General features: G+C 44.5%; 1 protein-coding gene across 1 annotated transcript in view; it reads right to left on the reverse strand.

Moving 5' to 3' along the window:
• The window catches only part of AGBL1 (AGBL carboxypeptidase 1), a 728548-nt gene that overhangs the window by 649539 nt on the left and 56325 nt on the right, over positions 1 to 22684 (reverse strand). Inside the window, exon 5 of the mRNA XM_067471459.1 lies at positions 22318 to 22411. Within this exon, the coding sequence (XP_067327560.1) occupies positions 22318 to 22411 (94 nt within the window). The remainder of the gene's footprint in view (positions 1 to 22317; positions 22412 to 22684) is intronic.

A 22684-nucleotide genomic window follows, 5' to 3' on the forward strand; every position in this document is an offset into this window, starting at 1 on the left:
GTTCTTCCTCATGTTCAGATGGAATCTCCTCTCTTGTAGTTTGAAGCCATTGTTCCGCGTCCTAGTCTCCAAGGAAGCAGAAAACAAGCTTGCTCCCTCCTCCTCCCTGTGGCTTCCTCTCACATATTTATACATGGCTATCATATCCCCTCTCAGCCTTCTCTTCTTCAGGCTAAACATGCCCAGTTCCCCAAGCCGCTCCTCATAGGGCTTGTTCTCCAGACCCTTGATCATTTTAGTCGCCCTCCTCTGGACACATTCCAGCTTGTCAATATCTCTCTTGAATTGTGGTGCCCAGAATTGGACACAATATTCCAGGTAAAGTGGTCTAACCAAAGCAGAATAGAGCATGGGGAGCATGACTTCCCTGGACCTAGACACTAGGCTCCTATTGATGCAGGCCAAAATCCCATTGGCTTTTATTGCCGCCACATCACATTCCTGGCTCATGTTTAACTTGTTGTCCACGAGGACTCCAAGATCTTTTTCACACGTACTGCTCTTGAGCCAGGCATTGTCCCCCATTCTGTCTCTTTGCATTTCATTTTTTCTGCCAAAGTGGAGTATCTTGCATTTGTCACTGTTGAACTTCATTTTGTTAGTTTTGGCCCATCTCTCTAATCTGTCAAGATCGTTTTGAATCCTGCTCCTGTCCTCTGGACTATTGGCTATCCCTCCCAATTTGGTGTTCAATAACATTTGGTTTCAATATTGAAAGGCCTAACAACACTGGAACTTTTTTAAAGACTGCAATTGATAGATTTATTCAGAAATGCATGTGAATTGCGTAGCTTTCAGGCTGGCAGAAAAGCCCAAGCATATCTGATCCAAAGTGGAAAAGTCTCCTATCTAGCCGAGAGTAATGAGCCACTTGGCCCATATCCCAAGCGAGGTCATCTGGGGCAGAAGTGAGGCTCCATCTAAATAACCCAGGAGTTATCACTGGGGGAAATAAAGAGCAGCCTGGATCTTATTACGACATGATAGCTGCCCTAGTAAATAACTCTTTCCCAAATGACTGACTCTGGAGGTGACCTTGACTTAACCAGGCAAAGGCAGGCCAGCTCCAGGGGGTGGAACGGAGACCGCTAAGAGGAAGGGCGGGCTGCTCCTTGTCATGCAGTTTTGGCAGCTAACCAGAAAGCTTGGCTCACGCTGGCCTTCTCAAACACAGGCCGCTTCTTTCCTTTTTTTCAACAGGCCAAGACCCTTCCTATTGGTGCTGAGAAAGACATGAAGAAGTTTCACATGAGTAAGGAAACAATAATCTTGCAGACAGATACTAGGTGTGATGTCGCACGCTGGGCCTGTGCATCAGACGGTAGACAGGACGTAAATTCTGTGTGCCCAACGGGATGCCCAACGGGGCTGCCTCAGATTAAAGGCCCTTGGATTTCCTTCAACAAAGTTCTGTAGAGGCTTAAAGGAAGTCCAGCAAAGTTCTTTATTGATGAAAACAATCAGGGACTCTAAAGCTTTCTTCACAGTCTATTGGCTCTTGCAATCTTGTTCACTGGGAACAGGCACTATCTTCATAAACTGTATTTTAGCTAATAGGGAAATGCTTAACTTCTAATCTGGGCAGTCTGTCTTTGCCTCTGTTGGCGTGGAGCCCCTGCACCCGGTACCAACTGCGTCTGGCTTCCGCGAGAGACCCTTACCAAGCAGAGCTTTGTAGACTTCCAGGGGAAAAGAAGGAGTTCAGGGTTAGGTGATGGCTGGCTGAAGTCCTTCAGCAAAGGAGCTGTAAGGCTGCAAAATCCTCAGCCAAGCTGTGGGCCTTTTCTCCCCAGCCAAGCCATGGGCTGTATAACCCCGGCCAAGCTGTAGGCTCTATATCTACCCGGCCAAGCCGTAGAAGATGAAGCTTTCTACAGGAACTCTTCGTTTTATGTCCTGTGCGAAAGGCTTCTCTGTGAGAACTGACTCAGAAAGGCTCCTATTCTCTCCAAAACACAAAAAGGGGTGGGACCAGGGAACCTAACGATAATTGACAGGTGGCTTGCCCTATCATTGCAAACCACCCTGCTGCAAAATCCCAAGCCTGGGATTGCAAACAAACATTTAATGCAAAGCAAACAGAATTGGAGCTCCTGGTACAGCTGTACCAGCACACTAGGCATCCACTCTTGGCATCTTTGATAGTTACTTACTAATAGTTTTAAACATACTGTTTATAGTATATTCTATCTTTATCCCTGGTGCAATCCATCTCTTTTCTGGTCTTTTGACACTATATATATATTTTCGTGACAGGAGTGACTTGAGAAACTGCAAGTTGCTTTTGGAGTGAGATAATTGGCTGTCTGCAGAGACATTGCCCAGAGGATGCCCGGATGATTGACCATCCTTATGGGAGGCTTCTCTCATGTCCCTGCATGGAGAGCTGAAGCTGACAGAGGAAGCTCATCCACACTCTCCCCAGATTCAAACTTCCAACCTGTTGGTCTTCAGTCCTGCCAGCACAAGGGTTTAACCCATTGTGCAACCAGGGACCCCCTTTCTGACACTATAAGGTAAAGGTAAAGGTTTCTCCTGACATTAAGTCTAGTCGTGTCTGACTCTGGGGGAGGGAGTTCGTCCCCATTTCTAAAATGAAGGGCCAGAATTGTCCAAAGTCATGTGCCCAGCATGACTGCATGGAGCACCGTTACCTTTCTGCAGAAGCAGTACCTATTGATCTATTCACATTTGCATGTTTTTGAACTGCTACATTGGCAGAAGCTGGGACTAATAGCGGGAGCTCACCCTGCTCCCCAGATTCGAACAATGAACTTTTTGGTCAGCTTGTTTAGTAGCTCAGTGATTTAACCCATTGTGCTACCAGGTCACCCAATTTGACACTATAGTTGTTTTTGAAAAACTGTCTTGTTTGTGTTAGTTTTGGTCTACAGACCAACTTCTGCCAACATACTTCAAGCAACCTAAAATAGCTATTTTTGTGCCGGGATACTCTGTTTCGAGAAACTTTCAAGTAAAGAATGATAGAATCATAGAGTTGGAAGAGACCTCGTGGGCCATCCAGTCCAACCCCTTCTGCCAAGAAACAGGAAAATCACATTCAAAGCACCCCCAACAGATGGCCATCCAACCTCTGTTTAAAAACCTCCAAAGAAGGAGCCTCCACCACACTTCAGGGCAGAGAGTTCCACTGCTGAACAGCTCGCACAGTCAGGAAGTTCTTCCTCATTTTCAGATGGAATCTCCTCTCTTGTAGTTTGAAGCCATTGCTCCATGTCCTAGTCTCCAGGGAATCAGAAAACAAGCTCCTCCCTGTGTCTTCCCTCACGTATTTTCCCTAAACTCCACCAGTGTTCACATTTGAGCATATTGAGTATTCATGCCAAGTTTTGTCCAGTTCCATCATGGTTTGAATCCACAGTGTTCTCTGAATGTAGGTGAACTACAACTCCCAAACTCAACATCAATTCCCACCAAACCCTTCCAGTATTTTCTGTTGGTCGTGGGAGTTCTGTGTACCAAGTTTGGTTCAATTCCATCGTTGGTGGAGTTCAGAATGCTCTTTGATTGTAGGTTAACTACAACTTCTAAATGACAAAATCACCCCCCCCCCAACTCTACCAGTATTCAAATTTGGGCGTATTGGGTATTTGTGCCAAATTAGGTCCAGTAAATGAAAATACATCCTGCATATCAGATAGTTACATTACGATTCATAACAGTAGCAAAATTACAGTGATGTTATGGTTGGGGGGTCACCACCACACGAGGAACTTTTATTAAGGGGTCGTAGCACTAGGAAGGTTGAGATACACTGATTTAGGAGCTCTAGTCCAAAGTTTTCGAGATGCCCAGGCTTCAGACCAAGATAGTTGTGTGTGAAACTATTTCACAGGGATTGCTTTGAGCATTTCTGAGGCAATGGTTGCAAAGCTTTACATGTAACTATGCTCTTCGTCAGAATGAATTTCCCACCAACGTTGAATCTGAATTTCTGGAAGGACTCAAAGCAGTCATTGCGTACTCTGTCATTTCCCCAGCACGCTGGTAATATGCCTGGCTCCCCTTATATATCTCTGTCTTTGGAGCAGTAAAAGTTCCCCTTTACTCAACCGTACTCTGCTCACAGGCAGAGATCCAGCAGGAAGGAAGGGCGGTGGGATTTGCTTAGTCAGTGAAATGGCGCAGGGCCCATCAATCATGTCCTCAGTCGCTGAACTATCAGAGGCCGTGCATCTTGGAAGCCAACAAATTCTCAGGCCCATCGCTTTGTCCAGATCTTCTGGCCCCGCAGACCCCCGTGACCCAACCCTTTAAGAGACGCAACCCATAAATCAAACAGGAATTTCCTCTGGAAGTTTCAGATGCCTAGGATGCACAAGGGTATATTTCATTGAACGTGGAGCTGGCAAGCGTCGAATGCGAAGCACTGCACATCTCAGGACTTGTTCGCTGAGAAACATGCACCCAGATATTTAAAGGGAGCAAGTCGTCCATCTGGCTTTCCAATTAAAACAGGGTGGGCTGCGTCCAAAATACACAACTTTAGTCTCAGAAGAACGGAGAGCTAATATTTTATTTAGATCAGTGGAGTCTGTTTCAAAGAGGAAGCTCCCCGGCAACAGCCAAGGTGGTTTTAATCAACTCAACCCACATCATAAAATACAACATCAAGGCTTTATGATTTCCTGGTGGTTTCTCTTCCCATAAATTTCATTGCCAGGTGAGGACTAAGGTAAGTTAAAGCGTAGCTATAGGTATACGGCTGCTATTTAGTGGAGTGTGTAGATCAGCATTTCTCACCCTGGGGGTCGGGTCCCCTGGAGGGGCCGCGACGGGTGTCAGAGGGGTCGCCAAAGACCATCAGATGACACAGTATTTTCTGCTGGTCATGGGGGTTCTGTGTGGTCCTATTCTATCATTGGTGGGGTTCAGGATGCTCTTTGATTGTAGGTGCACTATAAATCCCAGCAACTACAACTCCCAAATGTCAAGGTCTATTTCCCCAAAACTCCATCTATGTTCATATTTCTGCATATGGACTATTCGTGCCAAATTTGATTGTAGGTGAACTATAAATCCCAGCAACTACAGCTTCCAAATGTCTATTTTCCCCAACCTCCACCAGTGATCATTTTTGGGCACATTGAGTATTCCTACCAAGTTTGGTCCAGATCCATCATTGCTTGAGTCCACAGTGCTCTCTGGATGTAGGTGAACTATAACTCCAAAACCAAGGTCAGTTCCCACCAAACCCTTCCAGTATTTTCTGTTGGCTGTGGGAGTTCTGTGTGCCACGTTTGGTTCAATTGCATCATTGATGAAGTTCAGAATGCTCTTTGATTGTAGGTTAACTACAAATCCCAGCAACTACAACTTCCAAATGACAAAATGAATCCCCCTCCAACCCCACCAGTATTCAAATTTGGGTGTATTGTGTATTTGTGCCAAATTTTGTCCCTGTGAATGAAAATATATCCTGCCTATCAGGTATTTACATTATGATTCATATCAGTAGCAAAATTACAGTTGTGAAGTAGCAATGAAAATGACGTTACAGTTGGGGGTCTCCGCAACATGAGGACCTGTATTAAGGGGTCGCGGCATTAGGAAGGTCGAGAAACACTGGTTTAGAGTAACATCTACTGTGAATCTGGATACAACCAAATCCTGCTTCGTAAGATACCCCTGAAGTTGTTTCTACTATGTCAGACTACAGATTCTTATCTGAACCGTATAGGTCTGGTCCAGGCTACCTGAAGAACTCTATTTTTTAATGAGAGCCTGTCCATATTGTCCTCTGCAGAGAGCCTTCTCAGTGCCTCACCATCTCCATACGTACATCTATAGTGGCACAAACGGGCTCAACCATTGAGCTGCTGAGCTTGCTAACCTGAAGGTTGGCAGTTTGGATCTTTGAGATGGGGTGAGCTCCCGCTGACAGACCCAGTTCCTGCCAACCTAGCAGTTCGAAAACATGCAAATGTGAGTAAATCAATAGGTACCACCTCGGTGGGTAGGTAAAATGGCGTCCCATGAAGTCATGCCAATTACTTGACCAGCGGGTGTCTATGGACAATGCAGGCTCCTCAGCTTAGAAATGGAGATGAGCACCTCCCCCAGAGCTAGAGGTGAAAGGGGAAGCCTTTGTCTTTGTCTGTGTGTTTGTGTTTCATTGTGTGTTTCAAAGGCATTGAATGTTTGCCTGTGTCTGTTTATATGCAATCCACTCAGGGAGATGGGACAGAATACAAATAAAGTGCTGCTGTTGTTGCTGTTGTTATCTGATAGGAATTGGGGAGAGGGCCCTTTTGTGTCTACATATTCACTACACTATTGATATATATAAATCAACAAACAAACAAACATCTAAACGTGTTGTCAAAGGCTTTCATGGCCGGAATCACTGGGTTGCTGTGGGTTTTCCAGGCTGTATGGCCATGTTCCAGAACGTGTTTATTTATTTACTATATTTATATTTAAATCAGGACAGTGAATAAAGAGCAACACTCAGAAAATGGGAATTCCAGACAGGAAACAAGCAGGGCCAGCTAACACCTTCCAACAAAGGATCCCATAGGCAGGAAGCAGCCAGGCTTTGAAGCTGCAAGGCTATTTAATGCTAATTAAGCTGTCTAATTGCAACATTCACATTTGCCTCAAACAGACAAGAGTTCTTTCTCCCACCCTGGACATCATTCCACAGATATCTCAACCCCAGTTGCCTAGTTTCCAACAGACCTCACAACCCCTGAAGATGCCTGCCATAGATGTGGGCGAAACATCAGGAGAGAATGCTTCTGGAACATGGCCATACAGTCCGGAAAACTCACAGCAACCCAAATATCTAGATCCTTGCACGGAGTTTACAACCGAGGTATGTAATAGAGAGGAGATTCCCTTCTCAAAGACCAACCTCTACTGTAAAGCCTTTTGCCTTACCTGTAATCAGCCTTCCTCCCACCTGGCATCCTCCCAACATAATGGACTACACTTCCATTATCCACCACTAACCTAGCCAATGCCAGCTTTGACTGGGATTGAGAGGAGGCATGTGTTGGGGTTCAGCCTGAGTTTGAACTTGAACCTGATTCTCTGTTTGTTCCTCCTGATGCTAATGAAAGTATATTTACTGATGCTAATGGAAATGTACCTTCTGATGCCAATGCTCCTGAAATTAGTGAGGAAGAAACTGCTGTAGGTTTGGAAAATGCCAATGTTCCTGAAATTAGTGAGGAAGGAACTTCTGTAGATTTGGAAAACGAAAGTACTCGTGTTCCTGAGAATGTTTCAGAGGGAGACCTTGACCTTTCCCTCCTTTCTGCACCTGGTAACTGTAATGACAACAGAAGGGGCCAAATTTGGGAAGACAGAAGTAAAACACTCAGTTTGCGTCGATCCTCCCGAATTCAAGAATGAAAAACATTGGCTTCAAAACAGAAGGGCGGTTCACGGAACCGATTCTTGAGTTTTAATTGCCTTACGCCGGGCTGACTGTCTCAGTTGAGGCATCGTTTCAGAAGTGATGAAGACCTTGGCAGTTCTCCCGGTTCCCTGGCCATAGTTTGGGAAGATTTCTAGGATATCAAGTACGGTTAGTGGATTGCTAACAGGTTCCAGTATTTTACAGTGTGGCTTTGGGTTTTGCTTTGTCCATTTAAATTCATGTTTGCTGATTTTGCTGTGGCTTTTGACTTGCATTTTTCCTTTATTTTGTAACAATTTTTCTTCAATAAAAAAGGATTGTTTTTCACAGCCAAGTGTGGTGGATAGCCATCTTAGGGCCTCGTTCCCTGCTCTGGATTGCAACAGCATGGTCCAGTATACCCGCCGACCCCTTCTCTTCCCCGCAACGGAGGCAAAGCCCTTGCCTGTCCATCCTTCCACTGAGTGCCTGGCCTCCCCATTGCCTCTCTCCCTCCTCGTGTCCCTCCTTGTCTCCACTTCTGTCAAAAGTTGAAATGCAATCCTCTCAGGGCAGGGGCTGCCTTTTCTCTGGCTTCACTCACTATATTTATGGCACTCTATTAGGGATAAATAAACTTAACTGTGTAACTATGAATCATTTATGCTTCAGTAAGCACAATGCTGGAAGTTTGTGCAAGATGTTCTGTGAGGAACTGCCTTTCAGGGCCACCCAGTGGCTTTCCTTCACACAAAACGAGGACGTGCCATTACTCACAGTAGCCAGCCAAAAGGGAGGCAGTCTTCTTCCCTATTTTTAAAAAGAATTCCACTGGTTCCCAGCCCATTTTGGAGCATATTTTGAAGGTTTGGTTTTGAAATGCCCTAAATTAAGAAGTGATATGGGAGTGGATAGTTGAAACTGGGTGGCCAATCTTGTGAAGTAGCAATTGTGCTTTCCCTCTGAATCATAGAATCAAAGAGTTGGAAGAGACCTCATGGGCCATCCAGTCCAACCCCATTCTGCCAAGAAGCAGGAATATTGCATTCAAATCACCCCTGACAGATGGCCATCCAGCCTCTGCTTAAAAGCCTCCAAAGAAGGAGCCTCCACCACACTCCCTCCGGGGCAGAGAGTTCCACTGCTGAACGGCTCTCACAGCCAGGAAGTTCTTCCTCACGTTCAGGTGGAATCTCCTTTCTTGTAGTTTGAAACCATTTCTCCATTGCGTCCTAGTCTCCAGGGAAGCAGAAAACAAGCTTGCTCCCTCCTCCTCCCTGTGGCTTCCTCTCACGTTATATACATGGCTATCATATCTCCTCTCAGCCTTCTCTTCTTCAGGCTAAACATGCCCAGCTCGTTAAGCCGCTCCTCATAGGGCTTGTTCTCCAGACCTTTGAGGACTATCAACATGACTATCAACACATCCACAGGTAATATCAAAATCCGTAAATTTGACCCCTCCTAAAAAAATCCCAGCTCTTGCCTTATACATTGGGTTGACTTATACATTAGGTAGGCACTAAATCACAGGAGGACTTGTGTGGCGCAGTTCGATGAGTCAACTTCAAATGAGCTATCCAAGGTGCTGAACCTGGTCTCTAAAATCAAATCCAAACTAAAACCCAAAACAGATGATGACCTCTATTTGGCATATTGAGTTGAACATCCTTAAAATTTAAAGCCAAAGTGGGTTTGCCACAGTGCTGAAGCTATCATGTATCAATTATATCATACTAGCTGTCCCCTGGCACGTGTTGCTGTGGCCCAGTCTGTGTATATGTGTTTCGTGTGTGTATATATTTTTGTATATTTGTGTTTGCATATGTGTGTGTGTGGTTTTGCGCTGGCATCGTAATGTATTTTTGGGGTTTGGGGGGCTTTTTAAGTCTCTTCTGCTAATGTTTTTCAATGTTTTAATGAGTGATGGTCACTTGTTGGCCTGATATGTGTATTGTGTCCAAACTTGGTGTCAATTAGGCCAGTGGCTTCTGAGTTATGTTAATCCCACAAACAAACATATTTGTGTATATGTGTGTTTGTGTATATATGTGTGGTTTTGCACATGCATTGCAATGTATTTTTGGGGTTTTTTGGCTTTTTAAGTCCCTTCTGCTGTGATTTTCTGTGTTTTTATGAGTGATGGTCACTTGTTTGCCTGATAGGTGTATTGTGTCCAAATTTGGTGTCAATTCGTCCAGTGGTTTTTGAGTTATGTTAATCCCACAAACAAACATTGCATTTTTATTTATATACATTTAATTCTGTTTTAATGTTTGAATATTGGTAGATTTCAAATTTTATTGAAATGCTTTTCATGTGAACGGTTTTGAATCTGTAACAATGAAGAAAAGTGGGGCATAAATAAACATAATAATATGTTTATAGCTAAATGTATATGTTCTTATTTCGACATTTGTTCATTTTTTGGTGCTGGTCATCAATGGTTCCATCTATCTATCTATCTATCTATCTATCTATCTATCTATCTATCATCTACACACACACACACACAAACACACACATAATAAAAGTGAAAAATATGTATGTGTGTTTGTGGTGGAAGTGTTGACTTACCTCCCACATCCACAAACAGTCTCCTGCCTCCGTTGTGGGGAAGAGAAGGGGTAGGCATATATATTGAAATTGAATCCAGACAAGACAGAGGTCCTACTGGTCAGTCGTAAGGCCGAACAGGGCATAGGGTCACAGCCTGTGCTGGACGGGGTCACACTCCCCCTGAAGATGCAGGTTCGCAGCTTGGGATTGATCCTGGACTCAGCGCTGAGCCTGGAAACTTGTGCACCAGTTGCGCCCGTTCCTTGGGAAGTCTGATCTGGCCACAGTGGTCCACGTTCTTGTTACATCCCGAATAGACTACTGCAACGTACTCTACGTGGGGTTGCCCTTGAAGACGGTTCGGAAACTTCAACTGGTCCAGCAAGCGGCAGCCAGGCTGCTCACCGGAGCGACATACAGAGAGCACACCACCCTCCTGCTGTGTCAGCTCCAATGGCTGCTGGTTCAGTTCCGAGCCCAATTCAAGGTGCTGGTTTTGACCTACAAAACCCTGTATGGTTCCGGTCCAGCGTACCTGTCCGAATGTATCTCCCTCTATGTCCCACCACAGAATTTAAGATCATCTGAGGGGGGCCTGCTCTCGACGCCACCGCTTTCCCAAGCGAGGCTGGTGGGGACGAGGAGCAGGGCCTTCTCAGTGATGGCCCCTCACCTGTGGAACTCAGTGGATATCAGGGCAACAACATCACTCCTGTCCCTCAGGAGGAAGGTAAAGACGTGGTTGTGGGACCAGGCCTTCGGGCAATCTGCTAACTAGGAAGGACAACCAGACAAATAGGACTGGCAGGACTGATAAATGTGGAAGGAAACTCTGAACTATGAGATAGTGAACATTGACCGGCAATAAGGAGTAATTGGTTTGTATCGGTTTGTATGAAATTTTATTGGTTTTATTGGTTTTAGCGGGTATAGATGTAATGTATTGTTGTTGTTTGCTAATTTGCGTTATTCTGTTTTATTGCTGTTGTATGTTACGGGCATCAAATTGTGCCTTGGATGTGTAAGCTGCCCTGAGTTCCCTTCGGGGTGAGAAGGGCGGGGTAAAAGTAAACCAAACAAACAAACAAACAAACAAACAAATAAATATTGGACAATATCTCCTATCAATCCCAGTCAAAGCTGGAATTGGCTATGATAGTTGTGGATAATAGTGAATATAGGGTTCAGATAGAAATCTGTGGTCTGACATAGTTCCAAGTGCTGAGAAGCCTCCAAAGGCACTCCCTCCACTGACATTGCAGGCAATAGCAAGCGCCATGCACAAACACTGCCAACCTCCTCCCCAAACACTATGGCCCACCACCCAAGGAATCTCATCCTAACCCGTTTTGGTCAAAAATGATTTAGCCACTTGTGCTCCCTCTCTTTTATCAGTTTTAAACTCACACTAGATTCTCACAACATTCTGTATTATCCAATCTAGCCAGCCTCCCACCCACAGATCCACAATCGCTTCAATACATTGTGATGTTTTGGTGCTAGATTTGGAAATACAGTAATTACTACATGAAATTACCCTGTATTGAACTGCTTTTTCTGTCAATTTGTTGTAAAACATGATGTTTTGGTGTTTAATTTGTAAAATCATAACGTAATTTGACGTGTAACAGGCTTTTCCTTAATCCCTTCATATCATCCAACATTTTCGCTTATCCAACATTCTGTCAGCCCATTTATGTTGGATAAGCAAGACTCTGTGGCATTTATGCAATGCTTTTGACACAAAATAAATAACTAAGTTGCCAGAGTGAAAACTGGAAGAAGGCACTGCTGCTGTCCCTTTAGAGACTACTTGGTTGTATGACTAACAATATCCATTGAAATGTCCTCTCTTATACAGACAGTCAAAGTAACTGAACCCTCTCCAGTTTACAATCCCGCAACCCAAAATACAATTTTATATCCAATGAACATAGATAGTAATTTGGATATAGATAAGCTATAGGGTAGGAATAATCTCTCTCTCCCATCAAAATCATACGCACGTGGTTGTACTGATATTAGCTTGCCATGCAAATAGAGTTTATGGTCATGCATCATTTTAAAATAATCTCTGATGAATATCATTTAATTATTAACCATTTAAGAAACAAATCACAAAGCCAAAGCATGATTGAAATCAGCAGAGAACTGATTTCAAAACTTTTTTATATTATGTTTGTGAAACTTGTAGATTCTTGCATGTAAAATTTATAATATTAAATATGGTGAGTAGATAAATGGAATCATACATTGGGCAACTAATAATAATAATAATAATAATAATAATAATAATCAGAACAAATGTGATTAAGGCCAGGATTGAAAAATCAGCGGATGACCCAAAATGCAGGCTGTGCAAGGAAGCGGATGAAACCATGGACCATTTCCTCAGCTGTTGCAAGAAAATTACACAGACAGACTACAAACAGAGGCACAACTCTGTGGCCCAAATGATTCACTGGAACTTCTGTCACAAGGACCACCTGGCAGCAACAAAGAATTAGTGGGATCATAAACCTGCAAAGGTAGTGGAAAATGCACACGCAAAAATACCGTGGGACTTTCGAATCCAGACTGACAAAGTTTTGGAACACAACACACCAGACATCACGATTGTGGAAAAGAAGATCTCAGTCAACATTTGGAAACAATAAACATTAACAAAATCACGACCTGTCATCTGCAAAAGGCCACCTGACTTGGATCTGCGCGCATCATTCAAAAATACAGCACACAGTCCTAGACGCTTGGGAAGTGTTCGACTTGTGATTTTGTGATACGAAATCCAGCACATATATCTCATTTGCTGTGACATACTGTGTTTTTGTGTCAGTAAAATAATAATAATAATCATCATCATCATCATCATCATCACCATCTTTATTTGTCGACCACTCTATCTCCTGAAGTGACTCAGGGCAGTTTCCAACATATACGACAAACATTGAATGCCAATAAAAACATATAAACAAGACACACCAAACAATAAAAAACATCCTAACTATAAACTTAATATCAAATAAAAAATAACCAAAAAATAAAACTTAAATAAACCAACCAAACATGCTCACATTTTACGTTTATAACAGGGTAAACATCTAAAACAACGAAGACCTTATTGAGAGGTGGGATAGTTTCCAACAACTGACAGGCTGCAATCAATTCCAGTATAGTGTCTAGATCTAAGGAAGTGATGCTACCCCTCTATTCTGCTTTGGTTAGACCACATCTGGAATATTGTGTCCAATTCTGGGCATCACATTTCAGGAGAGATATTGACAAGCTGGAATGTGTCCAGAGGAGGGCGACTAAAATGATCAAGGGACTGGAGAACAAGCCCTATGAGGAGCGGCTTAAGGAGCTGGACATGTTTAGCCTGAAGAAGAGAAGGCTGAGAAGAGACATGATGAGGGCCATGTATAAATGTGTGAGAGGAAGCCACAGGGAGGAGGAGGGAGCAAGCTTCCTTTCTGCTTCCCTGGAGACTAGGACACAATGGAAGAATGGCTTCAAACTACAAGAGAGGAGATTCCATCTGAACATGAGGAAGAACTTCCTGACTGTGAGAGCCGTTCAGCAGTGGAACTCTCTGCCCAGGAGGGAGTGTGGTGGAGGCTCCTTCTTTGGAAGCTTTGAAACAGGGGCTGGATGGCCATTTGTCAGGGGTGCTTTGAATGCAATATTCCTGCTTCTTGGCAGAATGGGGTTGGACTGGATGGCCCAGGAGGTCTCTTCCCACTCTAGGATTCTATGATTCTATGATTCTATGATCTAGCCAGGATCGAACAGATCTAGGCAATGATATATGTCGGGGTGTGTTGGTCTTCCTCCTCTCCGTACACCAAAGTACATAGATGGGTTTTTAAATATGAGGAGAGAGGGGGGAAGTTTTTAGGTTTCCTGGGAGGGAGATCCAGAGGTGGGGAATGATCACAGAGAAGGCCCCATCTCTCGTTCCCACCAGCCGCACTTGAGATGGTGGTGGGACTGAGAGCGGGGCCTCCTCCATCGATCGCAGTGCTCAAGACGATTTGCATAAAGAGATGCAGTTCTGCTAACGGTTTGGGCCTGAACCATTTAGGGCTTTTTAGGTAACTACCAGCACTTTGTGCTTGGTCCAGAAGCGGATGGGCAGCCAGTGGAGCTGCCCCAGCATGGGAGTTGTCCTCTCACGATTCGGCACTCCATAGAATCATAGAATCAAAGAGTTGGAAGAGACCTCATGGGCCATCCAGTCCAACCCCATTCTGCCAAGAAGCAGGAATATTGCATTCAAAGCACCCCTGACAGATGGCCATCCAGCCTCTGCTTAAAAGCTTCCAAAGAAGAATCCTCCACCACACTCCCTCCGGGGCAGAGAGTTCCACTGCTGAACGGCTCTCACAGTCAGGAAGTTCTTCCTGGAATCTCCTCTCTTGTAGTTTGAAGCCATTGTTCCGCGTACTAGTCTCCAGGGAAGCAGAAAACAAGCTTGCTCCCTCCTCCTCCTCCCTGTGGCTTCCTCTCACATATTTATACATGGCTCTCATCATATCTCCTCTCAGCCTTCTCTTCTTCAGGCTAAACATGCCCAGTTCCCTAAGCCGCTCCTCATAGGGCTTGTTCTCAAGACCCTTGATCATTTTAGTCGCCCTCCTCTGGACACATTCCAGCTTGTCAATATCTCTCTTGAAGATATTTATTGGCAATCTCTGAACCAGTTGCAGCTTCCGAACTGTCTTCAGATTATGGAACTTATGGAAGGCCCTCAGAAGAGGAATGGATTTGTGAAAAAGCAACTGAGTTCAGACCAGGATGTTTTACACCACAGAGAAGGCAAATGAGTAAAACTCCACCAGCCAGTTCTCAGACTTCTGTAGCAATGAAGAAAAGGAGAAGATGGATGTGGAAATGATGGGCTCATTAATGTACGTTGTAATGTGAAAAATGGTCTTATGACCGGAGATAAGTAATGGGAATATCTTGAATTCTAAGAAAGGTTATTCATGAGTTGAAAGCAGACGTGATTCCATTAATGTATGGTATTAAAATCTTTTGTTATGATGAATGCTGTCTTTAGGAAGAAACTTTTAAAAAGAAAGGTTACAAACTAAATTTATGTGGAAATAGAGTCCTTTCCTCCCTTTCTCTGTAATTCTTCCTCTAAGGAGTTGGTTTTCTTGCATGGTTCCTTACATGTCTTTGCAGGGATTTGGCTCCAGTGCTCCTGTCCCTTGGATGCCAAAGGTTTGCTTACTCAAGTCCCATTATATACAATGGTGTAGTAAAATTGTGCCCTTTCTATAACCCTGTCTCCCATAAGTGAAAGAAATATCCTCTCATTACATCTCGGTTTGAGAACAGTACCTTTAGTTTCTGCCTTAATTTATATGAGAAAATATTTTGTTCTCTGTACATGTTTATTTGTGTGTATATGAAAGGTGGGTTGTGAGCAACTATGTACTTACTTACTTACTTAGGCGATCCCTCGTTGTCTGAGTATGATGGCCTTCCAAGTTTAGTGTCTTGGCGGTGGATTCATAGATGACTATGGAGACTTATTCTTCACCTGCATGTTGTTCCATCTTGAGGGCATCGGTTTCCAGGTGAAAGGCGGTCCTGGTCAGGGTTGGCTTGATGCACCTTTTTCTTGGCATGTTTCTCTCTTTTGTCATCTATTTGTACCACATCAAATTCTGCAGCACTGCTGGTCACAGCTGACCTCCAGTTAGAGCGCTCAAGGGCCAGGGTTTCCCAGTTCTCAGTGTCTATGCCAGAGTTTTTAAGGTTGACTTTAAGCCCATCTTTAAATTTCTTTTCTTATCCACTAACATTTCATTTTCCATTCTTCTCAGGGGGAGAAGGGATGGGTAGAAATGCATGAAATAAATAAATAAACAAATAACTGGTTTGGGTGACAGTGATCAGGCATTTGGACAAAGTGGCCAGTCCAGCAGAGATAATGGCAGAGGAGCATCGCTTCAATGCTGGTTGTCTTTGCTTCTTCCAGCACACTGGCATTTGTCCACCTGTCTTCCCAAGAGATTTGCAGGATTTTTCAGAGTCAACACCGATGGAATCATTCCAGGAGTTGAGTGTGATGTCTGTAGACAGTCTACGTCTCACAGACATATAGCAGGGTTGGGAGGACAATAGCTTTATAGACAAGCACCTTAGTATCCCTATGGATGTCCCAATCCAAGTGAGGCTGGTGGGGAGAAGGAGCAGGGCCTTCTCGGTGGTGGCCCCTCACCTGTGGAACTCACTCCCGGGGGAAATCAGGGCATCTACATCCCTCCTTGCCTTCAGGAGGAAGGTAAAGACGTGGCTATGGGACCAGGCCTTTGGGCATCCTGACAGTTAGATATAGAAACCAGATGGATAGGACCGATGATGTGTGGTAGTAGAACCTAAACTATGAGTCTGTTAAACGCTGACCAGCAATGAGGTTTGTATTGCTTTTATTGTTTTATTGCTTTTACAGGTTTTATGGTTGTTTTGATAATAAATTATTGCTGATGTTAATGGTTAGCACTGCTATAATTGCTGTCGTTAACTGATGTTGTGTTTTTGTTGTCATGTAATGCGGGCATTGAACTGTGCCTTGCGTGTGTAGAAGGGCGGGGTATAAGCGACCGTAATAAATAAATAAATAAATAAATCCTCAAACACTCGACTTCATTTGGGAAAATGTTGCACTCGCAAAGTTCAGGTAGTGTTGTATTTCGGTGTCAATGTTGACTTTTGTGGAGAGGTGGCTGCCAAGGTGGCGGAAACGGTCAACATTTTCTAATGTTATACCATTAAGCTCTATGTTTGGCATTGGAGAGGGATTGGCTGGTGACTGCTGGAAGAGCACTTTGGTCTTCTCGATGTTCAATGAGAGGCTGAGATTCTTGTATGTGAGCAACTGTGGTTGGTAACTAATGCATAATGCTTAAAAGCATTACTACGGGCTATCCTTAGCTCTCAGGTACTGGCCCAGAAACCACAAGGCCTGGGACTATCCTAAGCTGGCAGCTCTTTTAAAGACTAAATAAATATGCCCAAGCCGATAAAGTGTTCTTTGTGCTTTAGTGGTGATTGATATCCATCAAAGTTTCCCCCCTAGTCTCATACTCAGTACTTTAACACTACACCATACCATCATGGAGAATCACAAATCCCCTTTCAAAGCTGTGTCCAATATTCTTTCCATGGAGCATTATCTTATATACTCTCTGGTCATGCTTCGATGTATGCAATGGAGTTCTCCTGCATGTTTTCATAAAAACGATCAAGGTAACTGATCGGGAATGCGTCCCCTTTGCCATTCTCAGCAACCCTGGAAGGCCAGCATGGGCACCTTGCAGTCCTTCAAATGATGCTAAATTGTAATTCCCTCAATCTGAGACAACTAGAGAAATTGTGCAAGATGCAGTCCTATATATATATATATATATATATATATATATATATATATATGGTAAGAAGTTGCCCAGTGCTGCAATGTGGTGAGACCCTGGATGCAGAATTATAGGGCATCAACTGCCATGGCTCAATTCTGGAATTCAGGGATTTGTAGTTTTGGGAGATATTTACACCTTGCACATCCTTAGCCTTCGGAAAAGCTGAAATGGTGGTACTAGTACCCACAAGAATTAGCAGCACTGCAGGAAGGTATGCCTCTCACTTGGCATTTTTATTTTTTGCAAATGAACAGCTCGTTTGCCACATTAGCAGGTGGAAAGGAGGGGGCAATAAGTATGCAGAAATGTAAATGAGACAGTGTTAAACTGGTTGCACTATGCTGTTTCTTCATCCATGCAAATCTTTGCTGTTAGGTCTTCCACAAGTGGCATCTTCAATCAAATATGCAAAGCAGAGAATTCTTACTTATTTTATTTCTTATTTAATTTACAAGTATAGCATAGGATAATTTTAATTTATTTAATTTTTTTGTTATTGTATCAGAAGCAACTTGAGAAACTGCAAGTCGCTTCTGGTGTAAAGGAATTGGCAGGGGCGTTGCCCAGGGGATGCACAGATGCTTTACCATCCTGTGGGAGGCTTCTTTCATGTCCCCGCATGGGAAGCTGAAGCTGACAGATGGGAGCTTACCTCATCTTGCAGATTCGAACAACCGACCTTCGGGTCAGCAGTTCAGCCAGCACAAGGATTTAACCCACTGCGCCACTACGGCTTCTATTTTTTGGTGTTGTGGTTTGATTCAGTTGCTATTGTTTCTCTGCTGATTTTACATAGGAGTGTTATTGTGTTTTTACCAATTTTATTACTGTTAGTGATTGTGTTGTTCTTTTTAATGAACATCACTAATTGTAGAAAGGAGGCAAAATGGTATTAACCCTTAAATCAATTTAAATGTCATCAAATTTTCAGGAGTTTTTAAAATGTCCTAATTTCTCACTTATCATCCCGCTCTTCCCTTGTTGTCCGCAGTTTATTTCCGTTGCTGCAAATTGAATTCAAGGTGCAATCAAATAACGAGTAGGTGTGGCCGAGGAGTTGAGGGGTGTGGCACGGCTTTGCCACCCTTGTTCTGATTTTCATTTGCGAAATGTTGGAGGGTATGTTATTCCAAAAAGTATCCTTCCTACCCCTGCAAACTATCCTTTATTGCTACCCCTGCTCAGAGCTTTGGTTATCTCTTTTTATCTCTTTTCCTTCATTTGTTTGTTTATTTATCATGTCAGAAATTAATTGAGAATATAGTTAAAATGTTTTTGAAAACCAGAAACAAAGTTAAAAACTTGGCATTGTACTAAATGTCCTTTGACCAGTCTCTGGCCACTTGGAGTGCCTCTGGTGTCTCTGTGAGAAGGTCCTCCATTGGGCATGTGGCAAGGCTCAGGTTGCATTGCAGCAGGTCAGTGGTTTGCTCTCCTCCACACTCGCATGTCAAGGACTCCACTTTGTGGCCCCATTTCTTAAGATTGGTTCTGCATCTTGTGGTGCCAGAGCACTGTCTGTTCAGCGCCTTCCAAGTCCCCCAGTCTTCTGTGTGCCCAGGAGGGAGTCTCTCATCTGGTATCAGCCACTGAGTGAGATTCCGGGTTTGAGCCTGCCACTTTTGGACTCCCGCTTGCTGAGATGTTCTTGCAAGTCTTTCTGTAGATCTTAGGAAGCTGTTTCTTGATTTAAGGCATTGGAATGCTGGCTGATATCTGAACATAGGATGGGCCAGAGATGTTCCTGCCTTGGTCCTTTTATTACTGGCTTCTATCAGCTAAACAGTGTAATTTCTCCAGTGGGGTAGGGCGCAGACACCCCGTGATAATGCGGCATGTCTCGTTAAGAGCCACATCCACTGTTTTAACGTGGTGAGATGTGTTCCACACTGGGCATGCGTATTCAGCAGCAGAGTGGCAAAGCACAAGGACAGATGTCTTCACTGTGTCTGGTTGTGATCCCCAGGTTGTTGTGATCCCCAGGTTGCTTCCTGCCTGCTTCATTTGCTGCCTGTCGCCTTAAAGCAATGGAAGCCAGAGCAGCAAGCCCTGCTCCGGTGTCCAAATGCATGTGTGTTTGCTCATTTATGAAACATGCCTGCCTTGTAAATCTCGCTCTGAGAACTGACTGGGGACAGGACTCCAGCAGACAGCTGCCTAACTAATTTTAGCTTGACACGAGAGACTCAGGGCAGCTCTCCGTTTTGGCAAAGCCTACGGAAGCAGAGCGTGGGATTAAAAATAAACACACCGTTTGTCTGACCCTGAAAGCTTTCTGGGAAGATACATCTGGGAAAGCGGCTTCCAACCTGTTTGATGGCTTTCAAACTATATTTCTGAGTGCCATCATGTTTAGAGGTTTGAACGTTGAACTCTGGAAAATGGGATTAGAATCTAAACTTGGCCGTGGACATCCACTGAGTGACCTTGGGCAAACTGAAGTCTCTTAGCCTCAGAGGAAGAGAAAGTCCTTCCCTTTTGAACAAATGTTTATAAGGCCTCAGTAGGATCATAAGTCAGGAACAGTTCCAAGGCCCAAACAACACTACCCTATATACTCACATTGACATTGAAATACAACAATGTCAATGAGCCTGAGCTCTGCGAGTGCAGCATTTTTCCAAATGAAGCAGAGAGTGTTTGAGGACCGGGACATCCGTAGGGATACCAAGGGGCTTGTTTATAAAGCCATTGTCCTCCGAATCCTGCTATACACCTGCGAGACGTGGACTGTCTACAGACGTCACATGCAACTCCCAGAACGATTCCATCAGCGCTGCCTCCAGAAAATCCTGCAAATCTCCTGGGAAGACAAGCAGGGAAACGCCAGCGTTGCTGGAAGAAGCAAAGACCACCAGCACTGAAGCGATGGTCCTCCGCCATCAACTCCACTGGACCGGCCATGTTGTCCGGATGCCTGACCACCGTCTCCCAAAGCAGTTGCTCTGCTCCGAACTCAAGAATTGAAAAGGGAATGTTGGTGGACAGGAAAAGAGATTGAAAGACGGGCTCAAATCCAACCTTAAAAACTCTGGCATAGACACTGAGAAGCCCTGGCCCTTGAGCGCTCCAGCTGGAGGTCAGCTGTGACCAGGAGTGCTGCAGAATTTGAAGAGGCATGAATGGAGGGCGAAAGAGAGAAACGTGCCAAGAGGAAGGCGTGTCAAGCCAACCCCGACCAGGACCGCCTTCCACCTGGAAACTGATGCCCTCACTGAGAGAGAAGATGCAAATCAAGAATAGGGCTCCACAGTCACCTACGGATCCACCGCCAGAACACCAACCTTGGAAGACTATCCTAATTGGACAAAGAGAAATCACCTAACTGTAACTAACTAAACCCTATATACTGAAAAATGAAATGCAAAGATACAGAATGGGTGACGCCTGGCTCGAGAGTAGTACGTGTGGAAAAGATCTTGGAGTCCTCGTGGGGAGGAAGGGGAACATGGGCCAGGAATGTGATGTGGCGGCAAAAAAAGCCAATGGGATTTTGGCCTCAGGCATCCAGAGGAGACTAGTGTCTAGGTCCAGGGAAGTAATGCTACCCCTCTATTCTGCTTTGGTTAGACCACATCTGGAATATTGTGTCCAATTCTGGGCACCACAATTCAAGAGAGATATTGACTCTAAGCTGGAATGTGTCCAGAGGAGGGCGACTCAAATGATCAAGGGTCTGGAGAACAAGCCCTATGAGGAGCGGCTTAAGGAGCTGGACATGTTTAGCCTGAAGAAGAGAAGGCTGAGAGGGGATATGATGAGAGCCATGTATAAATATGTGAGAGGAAGCCACAGGGAGGAGGGAGCAGATCAAGGGTCTGGAGAACAAGCCCTATGAGGAGCGGCTTAAGGAGCTGGGCATGTTTAGCCTGAAGAAGAGAAGGCTGAGAGGGGATATGATGAGAGCCATGTATAAATATGTGAGAGGAAGCCACAGGGAGGAGGGAGCAGATCAAGGGTCTGGAGAACAAGCCCTATGAGGAGCGGCTTAAGGAGCTGGGCATGTTTAGCCTGAAGAAGAGAAGGCTGAGAGGGGATATGATGAGAGCCATGTATAAATATGTGAGAGGAAGCCACAGGGAGGAGGGAGCAGATCAAGGGTCTGGAGAACAAGCCCTATGAGGAGCGGCTTAAGGAGCTGGGCATGTTTAGCCTGAAGAAGAGAAGGCTGAGAGGGGATATGATGAGAGCCATGTATAAATATGTGAGAGGAAGCCACAGGGAGGAGGGAGCAGATCAAGGGTCTGGAGAACAAGCCCTATGAGGAGCGGCTTAAGGAGCTGGGCATGTTTAGCCTGAAGAAGAGAAGGCTGAGAGGGGATATGATAGCCATGTATAAATATGTGAGAGGAAGCCACAGGGAGGAGGAGGGAGCAAGCTTCCTTTCTGCTTCCTTGGAGACTAGGACGCAATGGAAGAATGGCTTCAAACTACAAGAGAGGAGATTCCACCTGAACATGAGGAAGAACTTCCTGACTGTGAGAGCCGTTCAGCAGTGGAACTCTCTGCCCCGGAGTGTGGTGGAGGCTCCTTCTTTGGAAGCTTTGAAGCAGAGGCTGGATGGCCATCTGTCAGGGGTGCTTTGAATGCAATATTCCTGCTTCTTGGCAGAATGGGATTGGATTGGATGATGGCCAAGGAGGTCTCTTCCAACTCTAGGATTCTATGATTCTATGATGTATAAGTCTAGACATGGCTTCTGGGCTTTGTGGACGCCTGGATGGGAAAATTGTGGAAAGCGATTCCCTTGAAACATCAAGGGCACTTTCCCCTCTCTGTGGAGTGACCCTTGGTTGTATCCATGGGCCGTATCAAATCCATAATTTCGACCACTTTGAGGTTGACTTCTACATGATTGTATATATGGCAGATCCCTACACATACACACTTCAAAATGTTACCCAAAGCTAAGTTACCAGTCCCAAGAGTCTGGAGGATGTACCATGTGAGTGACAAGCCTACCTTGTTGTTCTGGTGCGCTTCTTGGTGTAAGGGGTGATCACTTTGAAAAGCAGCTCCATCGCCCCGTTAATACCCAACATGGTTCCAGCTGTCACTGTGCAAATGGAAGAACATAATAGTTTGGGTCAGAAGGAGGGGTCTGTAGATATCTGGAAATATGACAGAAGTAGGTGATTATTTAGCGACAGTCTGCGTGGCGTAGCCGTTTGGGTGCTGAACTCGAGTCCACAGAACAATCTCCACTCAGCCATGGAAACCTCTTGGTTGACCTCCAGCAAGTCCATTCTCTCAGTTTTACAGAAAAGAAAGAGAAAACCTACTCTGAATAAATCCTGACAAGAAAAGAGCTACGACAGGGTTGTTCATA

The sequence above is a fragment of the Anolis sagrei genome, chromosome 9 (genome assembly GCF_037176765.1).
Source record: "Anolis sagrei isolate rAnoSag1 chromosome 9, rAnoSag1.mat, whole genome shotgun sequence".
Lineage (NCBI taxonomy): Eukaryota > Metazoa > Chordata > Lepidosauria > Squamata > Dactyloidae > Anolis > Anolis sagrei.